This window comes from Danio aesculapii, chromosome 4 (genome assembly GCF_903798145.1).
Source record: "Danio aesculapii chromosome 4, fDanAes4.1, whole genome shotgun sequence".
In the NCBI taxonomy this organism is placed as follows: domain Eukaryota; kingdom Metazoa; phylum Chordata; class Actinopteri; order Cypriniformes; family Danionidae; genus Danio; species Danio aesculapii.
Window position 1 is genome coordinate 5,440,869 of NC_079438.1, and position 22,561 is coordinate 5,463,429.

A 22,561-nucleotide genomic window follows, 5' to 3' on the forward strand; every position below is an offset into this window, starting at 1 on the left:
AGAGCTGATGCTGAGTATTCTTAGAGCTTTTGACTCTTGAAATTGTTAACCCTGAGTCATTCTAACCCTCGATAAAAAGAATCCTGTGTTATCTGTAATCTCGTTTCACACTGCTCATGCTATACCTGGTGTTCAGTAACAGACGTTTCACATTGGCAAACCCCTGGTTAACATTATTATTTAAATATTTATGTTGTCACTGTCCCTGATTGGACAAACAGCAGGTCACCTTTTTAGATGGCATTTCTGCATCTTGTCGGGTAAACAATATCTGGAAATCAGGAGAAATACCAGCCTTTTGGAAAGAAGCTATATTTATACCAATACCTAAACCGGGAATAGATCATTTAAATAATCATCGTCCAACAGCACTTGAGATGGGTTTTAGAGGAAATTTGCCTAATTTTATTTTTAAAAAAATTTATCCAACAGTGTTTCGTGTGCGTATTAAAAATATATTATCTGAATTGCATATACAAGATTCAGGAGTGCCCCAAGGAAGTATACTATCAATAACACTATTTAGTATTAAAATTAATAATGTTGTAAATGTTATTGGGAATAATATATATTTTTTGTTTATATGTTGATTATATAAGTATTTGTTATGAAGGGAAAAATATGAATACAATCGAGAGACAAATTCAGATATGTATAAATAAAATGTATGACTGGTCAGTTTTAAATGGTTTTCAATTTTCTAAAAAAGCATTTTTGTCTTTTAAGATCTATGCATTTAGATCCAGAGCTTTTTTTAGATAGAGAACCTGTACAAGTTGTGTAAGAGGTAAAGTTCCTAGGAATGAGTTTTGACCAGGGGCGTTGCTAGACATAAAGCTCTACTGGGGCACGTGCCCCCTTCCCCCATCCCATATATATATATATATATATATATTAAAAAAAACGCACAGGAATATCAGTATATTAATATAGGCTTTGCTAAAAGGCTGGTCAAATGTCTTTTTTTACAGAAGCTAACAGACGCGCATGCTGCGACCACAGTGATGAGTCAACAATCGCATATATTTTGACTTATTTAAAGTAGGATATAGGCTACGTCATACATATAGGTGTTTAACCCCCAGGGGTCGAAGACCGCGTATACGCATTTTGATGCGTCTTCTCATAACGCTAAAAAAAACTAAAAATTACACTTTCAGTTTTGATCGTACAAATAAGATCTAGTATATAGATCAAGTCTAAGTGTCTAGTTTTTATTGTGTACACTCACAATGACAACAAATGTGTGTGTGCTTTTGCAATATAAGGATAATAAAAGTGTAGGCATTCTCTCTTTTCTCTCTCCGCAAACTGTTTAGAAATGTGTCAGTAAAGTGCACTGAAACTCAACGAAAACAAAACGCAGAGATAACTGGAAATGAATATTTGAACCTATCGGTTTACAATATACTGATGCCCTGTTTTTCTTTATTGGTGATAATGGTCAGGAATATTGGACCATTATTGCCTTTTTAGCATAAGCAGAGGAGAGAAACTAGCCAGACAGTAATGTGTGAATTTTTGAGCGGGCTAAATCTAAAGAAACATCTGTATGTTTTTAGTAAGTGTCCTTTTTTTTCTTTTTTATTCTTGCCATAATAACCAACAGCACACAATGAGAAAGGTGCACATTCCAGCCTTTATGCAGATGCTGTACAGGTGTGTCTCATGTCTGCGAGGCATGTTCAGCTGTTTGTTCAGCTGTTACCCCAGAACTTTTTTTTCAATCGAACAAGTATTCCCTGTCTGCTTTACAAATTATAGAAAAACATTTTGTTGTAATTATGAATATATATGAATAATAATAGCCCATTTACAGCGTTCAAATCCTTGTCTTATCAATATGACCAATATGACATTATGATCAATTTAAGAGCATATTGTAGGTTAGACACCCCAGTGAGTCAATGTGCGTAAAAGTAGGAACAAGATTGTCTTTAAAATGTACATTAAAGTTTATTATTAAGCCATCTGGAGTCGTTTTTTGTCACAGAAATTTACTCCTCTATCTGAAAAATCGCCAGACCGGAAATATATATATATATGTATCTATGTATCTATCATATATATATATTAACGCATATAAACAGTATGAAGACATCTGATCGCTGTGTGCGTTTGCATGCTGAGATAAGATATTCTGAGAGATTCACACAAACGACGGACCACAGATATTCAATCATGAGCCTGTGGACAGAACAGCAGTCAGGCCAGTCTGGCCCATACAATCAGAAACTTGGCCCACCCTGGCCCTACATCAGATAACAACTATTTTTTTTTTTTTTGCGATGCGTTTCATAACTGAGAAAGCAGCATACGATGTGACCGTAAGCTTCAAAAAACATGTTTTGGCAAGCCAGGCTCATTTACAATCTTGATTTAAAGTATTCTGTTTTAATAATTTTAAACCATTCAGGCTGCAAAAGATGAAAGAGAAGCTAATTCAGCATAGATCGCAGATTTCTGTGCACATCACGCGCCGCGCATTACCAAACGCACGTCCCTTTTATATCATTTCAAGCAGTCATAGCTTAATTCATACTGTAAGAGTTAAAATGTGTTTAAATAAAGTTGGATTCTGCTCTCGTGATATCTCATGTACAGAGGGGAAAGGAAGAAGAAAGAGATCGAGAAGTGAAGCGGGAGAGTTGCACGAGAGTAGTCTATGAATTCATGCAGAGATTATGCTGAAAAACGCTGTGAAAATAAACCATATGTTCCAAGTGCAGAAGTTGAGTTGGACTCTTCTATCCAGTGGCCTTAACAGAAAGGGTAATAGCCAAGAACCCACGGATAAAACTCTGTAAGCACGAACTGTTTAAAGCCTCATTGGGCCGAGTTTTACAATACAATAGAAAGTCTTAAATAACACAAACAGTTCAGCAGCACTGAGTGGGATAATCGGGAGATGTATTGGGCCCGCTTAAACATTAAAGCATTTTCTCACGGAAAGAGCAAATATTAAATTCACTCTCTGTTAATGATGCACAGAAACGGTCAAATCACAGGCAGTTTCAGTAGTGAATTTTGTGCAAAGTGCAAAATTCAAACACGAGTGCCAAGCACTTTGTTGCAGTTTGTTTCAAAAATATCAATATTTTGATACATATCCACTTTGGTCTCTCTAAACGCGCTCTCTTCTCTTGACACATGCTGCTCCGTGTCCCTGTCTGTAAACAATATCGAGAGGTTAGTAACTGAACTCCTTTCAATATCACTGACTCGATTACTTAAATACGAAAGCCGTGTAAAGTGCTGTCGATTGACGTGTTGTCCTTTTTTCCGATTAAATCTCTCAAATTATCATATGTGATCTCTTATTATTGACTTCTAAACTGATAAGGGAAAAACGTCAAAAACACACAAGATATCTTAAACTGTTACTGTTCAATGTTGTGCTTAACGGTAGTGTAATGCAATATTGAAAATTCAGGGTTCTATAATGAATAGAATCAATTTTGATAATTCAAGATGTTTCAGGGAGTAGGTCAACGCATACACACACACAGAGCGCTATGATAAAGCATGCAAAATGCCATATGTGTGTCGATTAAAAAATGTTATATGCAAAATAAACGCTGAAAAAAAATGCTTTTGATATGCTATAAATGGTAATGTATTAGCTATCTACCACTAACAAGTAGGCTAATATGCAAAGATGTGCTATTCAAAAATTTGTTTGTTAGTTATTAAAAAAAAAAAACTGATGTCAACATTGGCTCTGGTGCATTAATAATAATGTTAATATTTTTTTTAAATCACAGAATATTAAAAATAGTATCGAATGTTGATATTTTTTGAAGGGATCATCTTAAAGTTGTAAATTCCAGCATCGTGACAACACTACAGTTATTGTGAAGATTATTATATCCATTAGCAATATGGGTGATTATATTGCATGTATATTTTACATTTCAAAAAGTTAAGGAATGAAACTCTTTAAAAACAGCTATTTTTTCCAGTATCTTATTGAAAGCATATTTAGTTTTTATAATTCAGCTTTCGCCAATCATTAATGATTTAATGTTTTAAGTTTAGGGAATAAAAAGATTTTTATATATTGTTTGTTAGCTCTGTTATGGATGAATTTACTAACATGTACACTCAAAAAAAAATATTCCGTAAAATGTACTGGGATTTACTGTTAATCCAGTCAGACTCAGGCAGGTGCAGAGCAGAGGGCGTGCAGAGGAGTGGGACCGCTGGGACGTCACTTCGTGCACGGCAGTTTAGAAAAATATGGACAAAGAACTGTAAATGAACAGATAGCATGTTTACTGACAAGGAAAACGTGTAAAAATGTAAAAAATCATTAGGTAAATGCTTGTTTGAATTACATTTAACCACTTACAGTTCAGTTTTACCTTAATGAAAAAAGTCTGATCTTATTAACAATATTAAACGTAATTCACTGTTGTAGTGTCCATGGCCGGTTCAGACAAGACAACAATCATTTGAAATAACGATAAAAAGGTAATAAAGCCGTCTTTTAACTAAAATATTGTGATATGTTTTATTAACCGTACTTACCAGGGGAAAACAGGAAGAACTACGTCTTGGTGTTCATCAAACGCAGTCTGAGCTGCGATTCCCTTCCCATAATTCAATTCAAAAATGTATATAAACGGAAAAACACCCGTAATACGTGTAGTACGGAAAAAATCTGTAAAAATATACAGTCATTTTACTGTTATGGTACAGATTTTTTTTTACAGTGTAGAAATGACAATTAATCTTAGCAAGAAACATCCTAATACATAGTTACTAAATTGGAACTGAATTGACAGTAACAATTTACAGTTTTACAACTTTTTAGCCAAACATTCTACTCGCTATAACTGCAAAGATCACATGACACTGAAATCAGGATTAAAATATTTTTAAATTGTCCAGTGTGTGATTTAATGAAATATTCAGTTTTCCTTTTGTAATTGTGGTAATAGTATTGACAGTTTACAGTTTAAACATTTGAAATTTAAAATATTGCTTAATTATTATTATTATTATTATTATTTATATTTTTGATTGCGCAATGATATATGATGGGAAAATAACTCACTAATTCGGACATCAAGAATTTTTGGTAATTTAATCTTTGAATAAATAAATAAATATTCAAAGTAAATAAATAATTGAAATAAATAATCAAAAATGTAACAATGTAACAATTTTTTAAAGCTTAAAAAAGGATGGCTTTGGTCACTAAATGTACGTGCAACTATAGAATCACCCATATAGTTCATGGAGAGCAACATGTTTTTGTGGAGTTTACTTGCAAAACTTGGCAAACATCACTTAAGCAAGCAAACACTGAGATAAATATAGTCTGCAATACAAATAAAAGTTGTAAAATAAAAGTTAGTTTGCTTTTATTAAAATGACAGAGAGCATTTAAAAAGATAAATACATTACTTTTAAAATGCTATAAGTTATTTTACTACATTGTTGTCTCTCTCTCTCTATATATATATAAATTAAACTAATGCATTAAACTGTTAATGCAGCGAAGGGTAAGGACATTTAAATAAGATAAGTTTAATGTGAGGTAAACTTCATCATTTACTGTTAACCTTAAAGTATTTTAGTATCAACTTAGCTAGGTATTTAAAGCCATCGAAACAGTACATAACGTTGCACAGCATACGTGAGGTCCAAAAAAAGATTAATAAATTTACCCTGCACAAACTTAGGCCCCGTTTACACTGTCAGGTCTTGATACAGAATTCTGATTTGTTGCCTATATCAGATTTTTTTGTCTGTCCATTTACACGTTCTTTTAATTGTGACCCATATCCAATTCATGTCTTTACACTTGCCGTACAATTTACGATGCATGCATAAACGGGGGTTCTAGCATCTGTGCCACACTAGCCACGATGGAAGAAACCGTCTTGTTTATAGCTCTGCGAAATATGCGAAGCGTAGTATAAGTAGTGAATGGTTGAGTCTAGATTTACCTCCACTCAGTTTACATAATGGCATGGCCCTGATGTGTGTGTGTAGTTGAATATGTAGCCTTTGCCTGTGTGCGCACTGGTGTTGTTGGAGAGAATAAAGTTGTTCTATGTGTAGCCCGCAGTGAGTGTATTAATAGCGATAAAAAGCTAAAGTTACAACACGAAGTTCGGCCAACTTTAAAATGATTTTGAGGCGGAGGAGGTGGGAAAGGGCCGTCATCGCAGCTTTCGATTATGGTTAATATGCTGTATGATGTTCTCCGCCATTCAGAGGAATGTGTGGGTACGAGAGAGATCTCAGGTCTGGTGGGAGCAAATTGTGGCGACTGACCACTTTCCTCCATGTTTCCTCTGTTGTTGTTGTTGTTGTTGTTGTTGTTTACTGCGTCGGAATCTCCACACACGCTTTTCCTTCTACATCATTAAACCGCGGAGAAGCACCACATTGTCACAAGTTTAATGATGATCAGAACAGAACGCCTCAATAAATCCGATCTGCCTGTGTACATGACAGTCGTATTGTCACAAATCCGTTTTATATCTGATTTATTTCCACATATGAAGGAGACCTGAAACCGATCACTGAATATCTGAATGCATGCGTTTTTTTTCTGTTTACACGGTCATAGAACAGATCCGATCTGTGTCACATATGAGCAAAAAATCGGAATTGGGTCTCATTTAACTGGCAGTGTAAATGGAGCCTTAAACGTAACTTTAACGGTACACAAGCAAGAAGTGCTAAAAGTTAACTGATTTTGTATGTCTGTTTGACAATTTGACATTTGACTCTGTGCGAGTGGGCGTAACTGCCATAACTGGATTTTCAAGACAGCCTCGCCGCAGCCAATCACCAGCGTTTGATCCGGGCACGTTAAGGATGCAGGTTTTCTAGCTCACTGACGTTGACAAGATTATACCCTTGGGTATCGAAATTTGGTACCAAACGAAAATTATTTTTTTGATACTCGATAGTATCGAGACGATTCGGTCGGTGCTTAAAAAGTATTGAACTCGATACCCAGCCCTACCTTTAGAATGTTATAGCATCACTAAAAGCAGCATCGAAGCAGTCTCCTTTCAGTCAATCCACCTTATCACGGATATTGTCAGCCTGACTATTGTGGGTTCTGGAACTATTGTTATTTTACATTTAATGTGCCTCAAAATTTCAGTGTGTAGCCAATGTTTCCAGTGTCTTTTCAATTTTTAGCTTTTGAAGAGAGTTTTTAAGACTTAATGAAAACTAATGTTTTATTTCTTTATTTCAGACTTAATTGAAGAGAATGAGGGGAGTAAAGAGGAGAAACATCATGTCAAAATCGACGAAAAAAGTCAATTACAGACTGATGGTATTTTGAAAAGGGGAGACAGGAATTGTTTCACCTGCACTCAGTGTGGAAAGAGTTTTGGAAGACAAAGCAGTCTTAAAATTCACATGAGGATCCACACTGGAGAGAAACCATTCACATGCACCAAGTGTGGGAAGACTTTCAGCCAAATATCATCCCTTAATCAACACATGAGGATCCACACTGGAGAGAAACCATTCACATGCACCCAGTGTGGGAAGACTTTCAGACAAATAACAGCCCTTAGCAAACACAAAAAAATCCACACTGGAGAGAAATCTTTCACATGCACTCAGTGTGGGAAGAGTTTCAGCCAATCATCATCCCTTAATAGTCACATGAGGATCCACACTGGAGAGAAACCATTCACATGCACTCAGTGTGGGAAGAGTTTCAGCACATCATCATCCCTTAATCTACACAAGATGATTCACACTGGAGAGAAACCATTCACATGCACTTTGTGTGGGAAGAGTTTCATCCAATCATCATCCTTTAATCTACACATGAGGATTCACACTGGAGAGAAACCCTTCACATGCACCCATTGTGGGAAGAGTTTCATCCGCTCATTATCCCTTGATCTACACATGATGATCCACACTGGAGAGAAACCCTTCACATGCACCCAGTGTGGGAAGAGTTTCAGCCAATCATCACACCTTAATCAACACATGATGATCCACACTGGAGAGAAACCCTTCACATGCACCCAGTGTGGGAAGAGTTTCAGCCAATCATCACACCTTAATCAACACATGATGATCCACACTGGAGAGAAACCCTTCACCTGCACTCTGTGTGGGAAGAGTTTCAGCCAATCATCATACCTTAATCTACACATGATGAGCCACACTGGAGAGAAACCATTCACATGCACTCAGTGTGGGAAGCGTTTCAGCAAATCGTCATCCCTTAATCTACACATGAGGATCCACACTGGAGAGAAACCTTTCACATGCACTCAGTGTGGGAAGAGTTTCAGCCAATCATCACACCTTAAAAAACACATGAGAATCCACACTGGAGAGAAACCATTCACATGCATCCAGTGTGGTAAGAGTTTTAACTGCTCATCATCCCTTAATCAACACATGAGAATCCACACTGGAGAGAAATCATTCACATGCACTCACTGTGGGAAGAGTTTCAACCAACCATCACACCTTAATCACCACATGAGGATCCACACTGGAGAGAAACCATTCACATGCACTCAGTGTGGGAAGAGTTTCAGCATATCATCATCCCTTAATCTACACATGAGGATCCACACTGGAGAGAAACCTTTCACATGCACTCAGTGTGGGAAGAGTTTCAGCCAATCATCACACCTTAAAAAACACATGAGAATCCACACTGGAGAGAAATCATTCACATGCACTCACTGTGGGAAGAGTTTCAACAAATCATCATCCCTTAATCTACACATGAGGGTCCACACTGGAGAGAAACCATTCACATGCACTCTGTGTGGGAAGAGTTTCAGCCAATCAACAAGCCTTAATGAACACATGAAGATCCACACCGGAGAGAAACCATTCACTTGCACTCAGTGTGGGAAGAGTTTCATCCGCTCGTCATCCCTTAATATACACATGAGGATCCACACTGGAGAGAAACCATTCAAATGCACTCAGTGTGGGAGAAGTTTTAGCAAATCATCATCCCTTAATCTTCACATGATGAGCCACACTGGAGAGAAATGATTCACCTGCTCCTAAGCCATGGTCACACTGGACTTTTCTCCCCATAGACTTCCATACATACGCACGTGAATGCGTCAGACCGGAAACGCAAGTTCTTGCATCAAGTTTCGCAGTTCACTACCTTGCAAAGTTCAAGCTTGGTGAACTCTGACCTGCGAAATCGCATCACTTGACTGTGTCAGACCAATCGAAGATCAAAACATGACCTCGCTGGACCAAAATGTAAAATATGGACCAATCGCTCACTTTTTTTAAAATGTCTAATCATCTTGTTTGATCCTGCCCCTTTTCGCAGAGCTGTACAACAGAATTTTGCATGCTCAAACTCTAGTGTGACCGCAGATTCAGTGTGGGATGAGTTTCACCAACTCCTCAGACCTTAAACACATGAAGATCCACACTGCTGTGAAAGAGTATATGTGCTTGAGTGTGAAAAGATTTATTACAGCTCCAAAATTGAAACTGCACCAGACAATTCACACTGGAGAGACCGTACAAGTGTTCACACTGTTACAAGAGGTTTAATCAGTGAACACATCTGAAAACACAGAAGAGGATTCCCACTGGAGAGAAACTGTACAGATCTGATCAGTGTCTACAGAGTTTCGCTCATTCGGCGCAGCTTAAGAAACACATGGACAAAAAGTTGCCCACATGACATAAATGCAGCAAAACATTTTCTCATGTGCAAAGGATGTTTTATGTCTGAATAATTTTTGAAAAGGCTGAGTGATGGTATACTGTTTTCCAACACTCCTACATTGCAGTAGGTGGGGTTGTAAATGTGTTGCGTTCCTCGCGTTTACCGTAAACACGATGGCGGCTGAGAGAAGAACAGTTTCATAAACATCTGGCAAACAGCACGTCTGCGGCTTAAAATCTCTTTGAAATTTATTGTACAGGTGCGGATACATTTGTACTCCACTCTCTAGTGTATTCATGTAGCTAGTGTTGTTTTAGATGATGTTCTTTGTCTGAATCCCTGAATGAGAAACAAATCACTGTGAAGACACCGCACATCAAAGAAGGTGGAGCTCCAGGATGGTTAGTGTCACGGATTGGTCAGGCTCTCACGATCCCCACTCACGAAGATCACCATCACCTGACTTCTAATGAGCACACAGCTGCATCACATTCACGAGCACCAGATAAAAGCACAGCACTCCAGTCGCTCATTGTCCGGGCTCGTCTCGACGAAAGCGGACAACTGAGCGACCACTCAGCGTAGTCATCCTCAGCTAAAACAAACGATTTACTTACCTGTTCTCTTTGTATTCCTCCTAGTCTTCCTGGTCCTCCCGAATCGTCCTGTCTTCCAGTCCTTCCAAGTCTGTGTCATCCTCTGTCAGCTGTATCTGGTGTGTGCTGTCCATCCTCGTGTATTCCTATTACCCAACCACGGAGGAAAAGACCCCAACATCATTCCTGATCCTCCTGGCTATCCTTCATGTGCTCCTTGTTGTCATTTAATAAACACCCTAACGTTTCCTTACCTCTGTCTCCTGTCCGCTTCATAACGGAAGCCCGGACCTTTAACGACGACAACATGAGCACCCCCGATCACTTTCAAGAGCTGGTGGACCAGTTGAAGCGGATTCTACAGCCACCAGCTCCACTTTCCAACGCACCACCAGCACCGAGCACTTCCGCCTCCACAGTTTCTTCTTCGGCCCTTCCTTCCAGTCCCATGGCCCGACCAGCGCCCTACTCAGGCGGAGCGGGGGAGTGCAATGGTTTTCTGTTACAATGTTCCCTCATATTCGAAATGCAACCTTCTCTATATCCCACAGATAAGTCAAAGATCGCCTACATCGTATCACTACTCTCTGGACCTGCACTTAAATGGGCTGAGACGATCTGGAACCAAGCCGGGCCGGTCATGAATTCCATCACTACCTTCACGGAGTATTTCAAAGAGGTGTTTGGACGTTCTGATGGGGAAGTAGCCGCTGGAGAGCAGCTGTATCATCTAAAGCAAGGTACTCTATCTACACAGGAATATGCTCTCCGGTTTCGCACTCTAGCAGCTGCAAGTGGATGGAATGAGAGATCGTTGTTGACCACGTACCGGCTCGGCTTGGAACCCACTCTCCGAATCCAGCTGGCCACATTAGATGATACTATGGGTCTGGAGAGATTCATCCAACATTCTCTCCGATGTTCCGATCGTCTCCGTTCCTATCAACAGGACACCATCACCCCCTCGTCTGCACTCCTCCAATCGCCTGAGTCAACAGCCTCTCCAGAACCAGAACCCATGATAATAGAGTCTGGAAGACTGACATCAGCGGAACGACAGAGGAGGCTGACCCGGGGTCTGTGTCTATACTGCGGTGTCAGTGGACACACCCGTATGGAGTGTCCCCTTCGTCCCATTCGGACTTCAGTGAGTGTATTCAGTACGAATATTGAACAATGTAAACCACTTACTACCACCGTACAAATAACTACTGCCTCTATTTCTCTCCTTGTCACAGCCCTCATCGACTCCGGGTCAGCAGGGAACTTCATCTCCCAATCCCTCTGTCGTCAACTCCACCTACGTACTGAGGCGTCCTCGCATATATACCAGATACAACCGATAACCCAGTGCACTCGATCTTCGACCCGTATCCATCGACAATGCGAAGACATCCTTCTTCAAGTGGGGTTGTTACATCAAGAGAGGATTCAATTTCTGGTTCTGGAGGGTGCAAATATGGACATCATTCTAGGGCGCCCGTGGCTGGTGAAGCACGATCCCATCATCTCTTGGGGCACAGGAGAGATAAAGAAATGGGGATCTGGATGTACACCTACCTGTTTTCCAAATCTCCCTCTTCAAGGTCGGAACCCCATTTCTTTGTTTACAACATCGGTCGAGAGTCCTCCTGAGAAGCAGTCTATCCACATTCCTAAGGAGTACAGCTCCTTTCATGATGTCTTCTGCCCCAAGAGAGCTTCCCAGCTACCGCCGCATCGGCCATGGGACTGGGCGATCGACCTAGTTCCAGATGCCCAGTTGCCAAGAGGTAGGATCTACCCGCTCTCGCTTCCAGAGAATCAGGCAATGGAAGATTACATAAGGGAGGCTCTGAGTCAGGGGTACATACGTCACTCAAAATCACCAGCCGCCTCAAGCTTCTTCTTTGTGGCCAAGAAGGACGGAGGGCTGCGTCCATGCATCGACTACAGGGTCCTAAATAACGGTACAGTAAAATACCGATATCCCCTTCCTCTGGTACCAGCCGCTTTGGAACAGCTCCGAGAAGCTAAAGTCTTCACTAAATTGGACCTCCGCAGCGCGTATAATCTGATAAGAATACGTGAGGGGGACCAATGGAAGACAGCATTCGTGACCCCTACTGGCCACTATGAATATGAGGTCATGCCTTACGGTCTGGTCAACGCCCCCTCCGTATTCCAAAACTTCATTCATGAAGTCCTCCGGGAGTTTCTTCACCACTTTGTAATAGTGTACATAGATGACATCCTCATTTACTCCCGGAGTGAGGCCGAACATCGCCAACACGTTGCGGAGGTCCTACACACATTGAGAGAACATCACCTCTACCTCAAAGCGGAGAAATGCTCATTCCACCAGAAGTCGATTCATTTCTTGGGATACATCATTGACCAAACCGGTATACGTATGGATGGGAAGAAAATTGAGGCTGTTCTATCCTGGTCAGAACCCACTTCCATTAAGGAGCTCCAGAGGTTTCTTGGGTTTGCTAACTTTTATAGACGGTTTATCAAGGACTACAGCAGGATTACATCACCTCTCACTAATCTCCTCAAGGGTAAACCCAAAGGACTGGAGTGGACCAAAGAAGCAGCCGCAGCCTTCCGCCTTCTTAAGAAGGAGTTCACAAGGGCCCCACTCATGACTCATCCTGACCCAAATCTTCCTTTCGTGGTGGAAGTGGACGCATCCACCACCGGCGTCGGGGCAGTATTATCCCAACATCATGATACACCGCCCCGACTGCATCCCTGTGCCTATTTCTCTCGGAAGTTGAGCCCGGCGGAGCAGAATTACAGCATAGGAGACAGGGAGCTTCTAGCAATCAAGCTAGCCTTGGAGGAGTGGCGTCACTGGTTGGAGGGAGCCAAACATCCGTTCCAGGTGATCACAGATCACAAAAACCTCCAATATATCAAAGAGGCCAAGAGACTATGTCCACGTCAAGCCAGATGGTCACTTTTCTTCTCACGTTTTGATTTCTCCATTTCCTATCGTCCAGGACCCAAGAATCTAAGAGCAGACGCTCTCTCTCGTTTACACGAGCATCACGATCATGAAGAACTCCCAACGAAGATTCTTCCCGAACACATCTCCATTTGTCCGATCACCTGGAACGCTCCTCCAGTCGTTGCCACTCCGGAAGCCCCTGCTCCGCCGGGATGCCCTCCTCATCGGCAGTTCATACCACCTGAACACCGGGTAGATCTGATCCACTCCTTACATACCTCGCTAGGCACTGGACATCCAGGGATCAACAATACTCTCTCGCTAGTATCCCAACGATTCTGGTGGCCAAACATGGCAAGGGATGTGAGGCAATATGTTCAGGGCTGTAAGGACTGTGCCCAATCCAAGAGCCCACGTCATCTACCCGCTGGAAAGCTCCATCCCTTGCCGATTCCGAACCGTCCCTGGTCACACCTAGGAGTGGACTTTATCACTGACCTCCCTTCGTCAGAAGGTAATACCTGTATTCTAGTCATCGTAGATAGATTCTCAAAGTTTGTCAAACTAATCCCTCTGAAAGGTCTTCCCACAGCCTTTGAAACAGCCGACAATATCTTTAATCAAGTCTTCAGGTCATTTGGTATTCCAGAAGATATTGTGTCGGACAGAGGTCCACAGTTCATCTCACGTCTATGGAAAGCCTTCTTCAAGCTCCTAGGTGTGGCCGTCAGCCTCTCTTCTGGATATCATCCCCAAACCAACGGGCAGACAGAGAGGAAGATTCAGGAGGTGGGACGGTTCCTGAGGACCTTCTGCAGTGGTCACCAGAGCTCCTGGAGCCAGTATTTGGGCTGGGCAGAATATGCCCAAAATTCACTGCGGCAACCCTCCACCGGACTCACGCCATTCCAGTGCGTCCTGGGCTTCCAACCACCGCTCTTTCCCTGGGATGGCGAACCATCTGATGTCCCCGCAGTGGATCACTGGTTCCGGGAGAGCGAGAGAGTCTGGGACGAGGCTCATCAACATCTGCAGAGGGCAGTCCGTCGAAGCAAGGTAACCGCCGATAGAAGAAGGTCTGAAGAACCCAGATACACACCCGGACAAAAGGTGTGGCTATCCACCCGGGACATACGCATGCGACTGCCCTCTCGCAAGTTAAGTCCCCGATTTGTTGGTCCCTTCACCATCGTGGAACAGGTTAACCCCGTCACCTACAAACTACAATTACCCTCTCACTACCGTATTCACCCTACATTCCACGTATCACTCCTGAAACCCTATCACGATCCTGTTCTTCCCTCCACAGAGCCTGACCACGAAGAGGAACCCCCTCCTCCACTGCTCCTAGAAGAAGGAGCCGTCTACGCAGTGAAGGAGATCTTGCGTTCCCGACGTCGTGGTGGCCAGTTGGAGTACCTGGTGGACTGGGAAGGGTACGGCCCCGAAGAAAGGACATGGGTTCCCAGAGCTGATATTCTCGATCCTAGTCTCATGGTGGAGTTTCATGAGAGCCACCCTGAGTTCCCAGCGCCTAGAGGCAGAGGGAGACCACCACGGCGTCGGAGGTGTCGGCCCTCAGGAGCGGGCCCTGGGGAGGGGGGTACTGTCACGGATTGGTCAGGCTCTCACGATCCCCACTCACGAAGATCACCATCACCTGACTTCTAATGAGCACACAGCTGCATCACATTCACGAGCACCAGATAAAAGCACAGCACTCCAGTCGCTCATTGTCCGGGCTCGTCTCGACGAAAGCGGACAACTGAGCGACCACTCAGCGTAGTCATCCTCAGCTAAAACAAACGATTTACTTACCTGTTCTCTTTGTATTCCTCCTAGTCTTCCTGGTCCTCCCGAATCGTCCTGTCTTCCAGTCCTTCCAAGTCTGTGTCATCCTCTGTCAGCTGTATCTGGTGTGTGCTGTCCATCCTCGTGTATTCCTATTACCCAACCACGGAGGAAAAGACCCCAACATCATTCCTGATCCTCCTGGCTATCCTTCATGTGCTCCTTGTTGTCATTTAATAAACACCCTAACGTTTCCTTACCTCTGTCTCCTGTCCGCTTCATAACGGTTAGTTTGCAGTATACCAGGGCCTCAAGTTAAGGAAGCCCATTCAATTGTCCTGTGTTGCATCTTTTATTAGTAACATTTCTTTACTTTTAGGTTCAAGATTCTTTCTAGTTTACTACATTTACTTTTTTTAGTAGAATATAAACTGGATGAATATTTTATTATTTAGGCAGAGCGACAGGTATTAGGTTTTACAATATTAATACACTGTGATGATCCCAAGACTCCAGATTGGAGTATGTGGTAAATCTTGATTGTATGCCTGCATTACTCCTCAATAGGTATATAAAAGTTGTTGTGTTTGCTACCCCAGGACGCTGTGGCTACTCAGGAGTCCTCATGTCAAGACCTGCCATCTCATTGACTCTTTAACCTTATGGTATAGTTTTGCATTACTTTTATCATGTAATTAAAGTGTTGTGATCATATCCTAATTTTTTATCTTCATTATTATCCCTAGACATTTGTTGGTTGCTTTGATTGATTGTTCTATGAGTTACATTTTGTAATAAATAATTAGCATTCAGGCTATTTTGTTGGCTCATCTCTCTTTTATGTTGCGACTCAAACGAGCGGGTTATAACACTTTGCAAAATGTGTCCGGTTGTATCTGAGATCTTGTCCTTTCAGTCATGACCATAGGTAAGAGTAGGAACCTAGATTGAGCGGTAAATTGAGAACATTGCCTTTCGCCTCAGCTCCTTCACCACAACAGACAATCACATCAACTGCATTACTGCTGCCGCTGCACAGATCCATCTGTTAATCTCACATTCTATTACTTGTGAAAAAAACGCAGATACTTGAACTCAATTTGGGGTAAGGACTCTCCTTCAAACTGGAGATGGCCACCTTTTTCCAGTCAAGCACCATGGTTTCTGACTTAGAGGTGCTGTTTCTCTCCCTGCCATGTCACACTCAGCAGCAAACCGTCCCACTGCAGGCTGAAGGTCCATGTCTATGAAGCCAAAAGAACAATGTTATCTGCAAATGGCAAAGACAGTCCTAGCCTGCACCTAAAATTCTGTCAGTAAAATTCAGAGAGATCAGCCGCAAAAATAACACATTTACAAAATAAAATGAATAAATAGATGGATGGATAGACATTGTGGTGGTGGAAGGGTGGGGGTGGGGGGGTAGGATGGCTTGTTCAACTATAAATCAAGATGGAGCTGTCTCAAGAGGGATGGACCAGTGCACGAGATTGAAGGCATAATAATGAAATAAATGCTTAGGAAGCCCCAACCCTTTTTTTTATCATCTGGCTGATGCAATGTACTCCTATGCAACCTAGGGTGCTTATTGTTCAAGAGAAATTAAATGACAAAGTAATCAAACTGTTTTAAATATTGTAAAGAAATTTTTACAGGGATTTCCTGGAGTAGAGAAGTAACTTAAGGAAGGCAATTTATTTTGAGTATGATAGTTTGTTATTTTGAGTACCTCAGAGCAGTGGTTCTCTATTCTGGTGCTTGTGCAAAATGAGTTGACAACCGTCCCGAATTAATTTTAGCTCTTCTTACTAATCTTTGAATCACACCTGAGAAACCACAAAAGCAGAGATTTGGCTTATCTTTAACTGCTTCAGATCAATTTGCACCAGATCAGCAAGAGACAACATTTCTATGAGTTTCCTTCGCTGACTGGCCTCGACGAAACACGGCGTTCTTGATTGGTTGGTGACTCGGCTTCATTGACGTCCTTGGGATTCTCTCGCTTGTGAGTGGAAGTTGTCCTGGGTTACCAGGGTGACAGACTACTAAGAGTCGGTTTGCAGAAGTTTTTTGCGGTTTCATCGATTTTTAAACTTTAAGAGGTGCATGGACAATTGTTTGTGACCCGATTGCGTGCAGTGTCCGAAAGCAAGGCGAGAGGGGGCAGAGAGCAGCAGTGACCATGAGCAAGCTAATGCGAAAAGCAAAGTTTTACTCTTGCGTAAGGTTTTTAAGTGATCTGGTTTGGCCCATCCCAATGGCGCTGTCTTCCAATGAGCAGTTGCCATGGATGGCAGGCTCACGCCCCGTACCATTATGCTCAGTGTAAGTCATTAACAGACTGCTTGGTAATTTCATGTGGTAAAATATCTTGTACGTTTGTTACAATCTTACATCAAATGTTACAAGACAACTAATGTTTCTGATACTAGTTCTTCATTTACACCAATGTATTGCAAATAAATTGCAATATATTGCTCTCATCTACAATTAATAGTTAGCCAATCAGATTAATCCAAACTCACCATAAGAAGCTTAGCAAAAAGTCACTCCCTTATCTTTGTTTTCCGAAGAAAGCTCTTGACAGGACTGCTCCAGCTTCTTCACCAGCTTCTAAAATTCAACATCTCTCTACAACCCATCAACAATTCCATTACCGTCATCTGACTACGAAAAAACCAACAACAACAGCAGCAGCAATACAACAACAGCGGAAATAACAAAACAGCAGCATCAAAGCTACTCTCACATCATCAACAGCAACATGGACAGGAATGAAATCTCAGCTCTCCCAGAAACACCAGCCCCGGCTCAACAACACCATGTTAGCCTGGAAGCCGACTCAATACCGAGGCTCCAATAAGAGGCCGAAGGCCTATCCGCTCTACTTCAGCAAGGACCCAACGCCGCATGCAATCTCCATCTCCTGTCACTCCAAATCACCACCCACATTCTCCAGCTTCTTCGTACGCCTCCGCAAGATCATCATCCCTCACTTCCTCACTTGGCCTCCAGCTCCACATTTCAGTGAAAACTCCAGCCCTACTCTTCCAGCCATCCCTTCCACCCTTAACCCTCCTCAATTCTCTCTCCCTTCCTACCTCCCTCACTCTTCAGCCCAGCTTATTTCTGTCCAGTCCTTCCTCTCCTTACTCATTTTCCCTCTTCCAGTATCCCCACCTTTTTCTCCTCTACATCCGTTCACCAAGCACACCACCTCCATTACTAACCCTCCCCAACATTCTACTCTTCCTACTCACATTTCTTTCGCACTGCCACCTTCACCCTAACCACAGCCACGCCCCTTCCCATTCCGCATTGTGATGGCCATTGTGGTGGCCACACATTAAGAGTGAGGCATGCACGTGTAACCCCTCTTAGTTCATACGTTCTTTTTTTTTTTTTTTTTAGTAATGATCACGCGAAGGCAGTTTAGCTGAGCACATTCATTTTTTAGTGTTCTCTGGAAAAGACAGCGCACCACACAGACAACAAGTGTTACAGGTCCGGTCACAAAAACATCACTCTCAACAGCTTAAGTGAACTGAGAAAACTTTTTGATACATATGAATTTGACTCGGTCTTTTTTTTCTAAATGTAGAACACAACATTGCCTTAGAAAATTAATACATCATACCTGGAAAAGACAGAGCACCACACAGACAACAAGTGTTACAGGTCCGGTCACAAAAACTGTTAGAAAATAATACACAATGAATCATACGAATATATGAAATCAGTAGGAGAGCAGAACCATTTTTCACCTACCATCACTCTCAACAGCTTAAGTGAACTGAGAAAATGGCTGGCTGACTCCACCCATTATACCCCCTTTCTCACCTGTAGGTGTCTATCTTTCTCCAAGATGTGTTATACAACTTGACAATGAACATAAGATTTCCATTTAATTAGAACAAATATTTTAACCAAAAACAAGCATTTTGACACCATTCATACTTAATTTATAGTTTCATTTTTTCCCCGTTACATTCTCCCCCACTGAATGTGACAAAATGCAACAACCTTAGAAAATACAAAAATGCAACTACTTAAAAACAGAAATTAACCTAGAATTGCCACTCTTAGCAAAAAGCTTTTGATCAGTTTTATCTGTTCAATTTAAGAACTGATAGGAAAAAGTGCTGCGCATATCACTTATCCTGATCATGACCCAAATGACGTGCCTTTAACACATCACACTTGCAATTCTTTTCTCTTGTTTTCCAGAAACAGATGCAAAAAATATACATATATATACATACACTTTATCCTGCCTCTTGACATATCAATGTTTTAAACTAACAATTGAAAAGGACCATTTTCCAAGAGTTTGTTTTCTTGAACTAAACAAGGTCTGTTGACTCATGGAGGAAATAAGGCGATTTACTGGCTTCAACAATCTGCCAAACCTCGATCTGCGACCCGGTAACTCAGTGCCATCCACATTGTCATCAAAATCAGAATCGCAGGCATTAGTTTCAGGTCTGTCCCGAAGGATCATAGAATCCAACGAAGTGTTCTCAGAACCCGCATTATGTGACGGCACATCAACAATTTCAGCTGAATTGAAAACGTCACATGACTCATTCATCTGAGAAACATTGTCAGCTACGACAAGACCATCACCATTGTCCGTTGAATCATCAGAACTTACTGAGCATCCATCAGAAACGCCATCATCTACAGAAATCACACTCCCATGATCATTAGTCCCTACAGCGTCACATACAGGGAGAAAGTTGACACACAAAAGCAGATTTCTGTGTACAACTTTGAATTGATCAGACACAGGGTGTTTTAATTTGTAAATGTGGGTCTTAGGATCTCGATCAACCACAGTATACACTACACTGTCCCACTTGTCTGAAAGTTTTCGTTTGCCACGCTCGCTCTTATTGGCTAAAAGAACCCTATCACCAACTTCAATATTCACACCCTTATTTCTACGATTGTATACGCGGGCTTGGTGAGACTGTTCTTTGGAAGCATTAGCCTCTGCAACAGCGAGAGCATCCTTCAAGTCCCTACTTAGAGACTCTACGTACTTTGGAACAGAAGCATTCAGATCATCCCTCAACACACTCTTAAAGATGACATCAATCGGTAGTCTGGGAATACGGCCGAACATTAGATAGAAGGGAGGAAATCCAGTAGTCTCATGCGAGGTACAATTGTACAGAAAAGTCAACGTGTGAAGCATCTGAGGCCAATCATGCTTTGGTCTAGGCTCAAGAGTTCTGATCATATTTCCCAATGTTCGATTGAATCGCTCAGCGGTGCCATTCCCCATTGGGTGATATGGGGTAGTTTGAGACTTCCTAACCCCCGAGAACTCAAGCAAGTGTTTAATTAGCTCGCTACAGAAATTGGCACCTTGATCAGAATGAACACGCTCTGGGAAACCATAGTAACAGAAATAGTTATCCCAGAGCTTCTTTGCCACCGACCTAGCAGATTGGTCTGAACAACAGAAGGCATGGGCAAGCTTAGTAAAATGGTCTGTGACCACTAATACATCGACTGATTTATTCCGTGAATTCTCTGCGGTCCAAAAGTCAATGCAGACCAATTCAAGTGGAGCAGAGGTCTTAACGCTTTCCAGTAAAGCCCGTCCATCTGGCTCTGGTGTCTTTGCAAGGACACAACGACTACACACTTTCACATACTCGCGAACATCCTGCTCAATACCTGTCCAATAAAAACGCTGACGGCAAAGATGGAGAGAACGATACTGCCCTTGGTGTCCAGCCTCATTGTGACAACCCCTTAACACTTCATTTTTGAGTGACGAAGGCACTACAAATTGAAAACGTTTATGGTGTGTCAGAGGATCTTTTGAAACACGATGCAGGACACCATCAGCCAAGGATAGTTTGTCCCATTGCTTTAAAAGCTTTCGTACAACACTGGGCTCTCCCATACGCACACGCCTGGAAGGCTTGCGTTTCTGGTCAACATAGAACATCACTCTCTGCAAATGTTCATCCTGGAGTTGACTGTCTCTCAGGTCTCGGTGAGAGTATGAAGGAAGAGCATCAAATCCAACGTCTGTGATTTGTTGGACAAATCCAACCAAAGGAATAGTTCGCATTCTCATCGCATCATCCCAAGAAAGATGATTGGAGAAAACAGCAGCTACCCCAGCATCTGAAAAACTACCCGGCCCATCCACATCTGAAGCAACCCCCATCTGATCACAAGCACCCGCCGAGACCTCCGCACTGCCGACTACTCGCTGACAGGCATTGGACAATCTGAAAAGATCCTGGACAGTAGCACAAGTATGGTTCCTTGACTCTGCTATAAGCTTTTCATAAGGTTCCCTGACAATGCGATGGCTAACCCGACTGTCAACAAAAGGTTGCCTACTCAAAGTGTCAGCTATTGTGTTCTTCGACCCTGGAACATATTTGATGTCAAACTCAAAGGCAGCGAGTTTAGCCACCCACCTTTGCTCACAGGCGTCGAGCCTAGGTTTGGTCAAAATATGCGTCAATGGGTTATTATCTGTCCAAGCTGTGAACCGATGCCCTTTTAGCCAGTGGCTAAACTTGTCACATACGGCCCACTTAAGCGCGAGGAACTCAAGACGATGTGCTGGATATCTGGCTTGTGCTCTGGACAGTGATCTACTTGCAAACGCAATAGGCCGAGCCCTATTTTCTCCAGGACTCAGTTGCGAAAGCACAGCACCCAACCCTTCAGTTGATGCATCAGTGGCAAGAATAAAAGGTCTAGAAAAGTCAGGGTGTGCAAGGACTACATTAGAGAGAAGGGCTTCTTTCAGTGCAGACAAAGCTGCCTCACAAGCTGGAGACCAATCATCGGGAGTAAGCTTTCTAGTTATAGAAACCCCTCTGCGTCCCACTCCTCTGGGTTTCCTAACTCCACTAGTCAAAGCAAAAAGCGGCCGTGCAAGGGACGAACAATTCTCAATGAACCTTTGGTACCACATGACGAGACCAAGAAAGGACTGTATTCTCTTAACCGACGGGGTTGCGCCATCAGGGCACATCAAATCTGCAGGAGTGATATTAGCGATTGCTTCAACTTTACTAGGGTCTGTTGACACACCCTCTTCTGTGATTAAATGACCAAGAAATTTAACAGAGCGTCTTAAGAAATGACATTTTTTTGGAGACAATTTCAAATTGTGCTTTTTCAACATTCTGAAAACCATTTCGAGCCTCTGTAGTGCAACCTCTTCACTGGGTGCAAATACCATTAAATCATCCAAGTAGCATAACAGAGACAAGAAATTTTGATCCCCAAAAATCTTAGTCATCATTCTCATGAAACTCGCAGGTGAGTTACAAAGGCCTTGCGGGAGCCTGTTATATTCGTGTAACCCTACCGGCGTCGTGAATGCGGTGTACTTTTTGTCATCTTCATGCAGTGGAACATTATAGAATCCAGAAGTTAAGTCCATCGTACTAAAAAATGAATTGCCACCGAGTGCCGCAAGACAATCCTCTTGATGAGGCAAAGGGTGCGCATCCTTCACAGTACGCGCGTTAAGCCAACGGAAGTCCGTGCAAATGCGCAAATCACCATTTTTTTTCCAGCACAAAACCAAAG

At 42.2% G+C, this 22,561-nt stretch overlaps 1 protein-coding gene and 1 pseudogene across 8 annotated transcripts; one reads left to right on the top strand and one right to left on the bottom strand.

Moving 5' to 3' along the window:
• The window catches only part of LOC130221893 (zinc finger protein 721-like), a 461,849-nt pseudogene that overhangs the window by 144,400 nt on the left and 294,888 nt on the right, over positions 1-22,561 (bottom strand).
• LOC130221926 (gastrula zinc finger protein XlCGF57.1-like) lies at positions 7,318-10,057 on the top strand. Of its 8 annotated transcripts, none has more exons than XM_056454495.1 (2): positions 7,318-8,745; positions 8,830-10,057. In XM_056454495.1, exons 1-2 carry the CDS (start codon positions 7,396-7,398, stop codon positions 9,016-9,018), a joined length of 1,539 nt encoding a protein of 512 aa, XP_056310470.1. In that variant the 5' UTR covers positions 7,318-7,395; the 3' UTR covers positions 9,019-10,057. The 8 variants fall into 8 exon arrangements, with proteins under 8 accessions (XP_056310470.1, XP_056310472.1, XP_056310471.1 ...); XM_056454497.1 differs by having other exon boundaries at positions 7,318-8,151; positions 8,236-10,057; XM_056454496.1 differs by having other exon boundaries at positions 7,318-7,847; positions 7,932-10,057.

Coding starts and splice junctions, on each gene's coding strand:
- LOC130221926 (XM_056454492.1), top strand. CDS start 7,396: ATGAGGATCCACACTGGAGAGAAACCATTCACATGCACCAAGTGTGGG.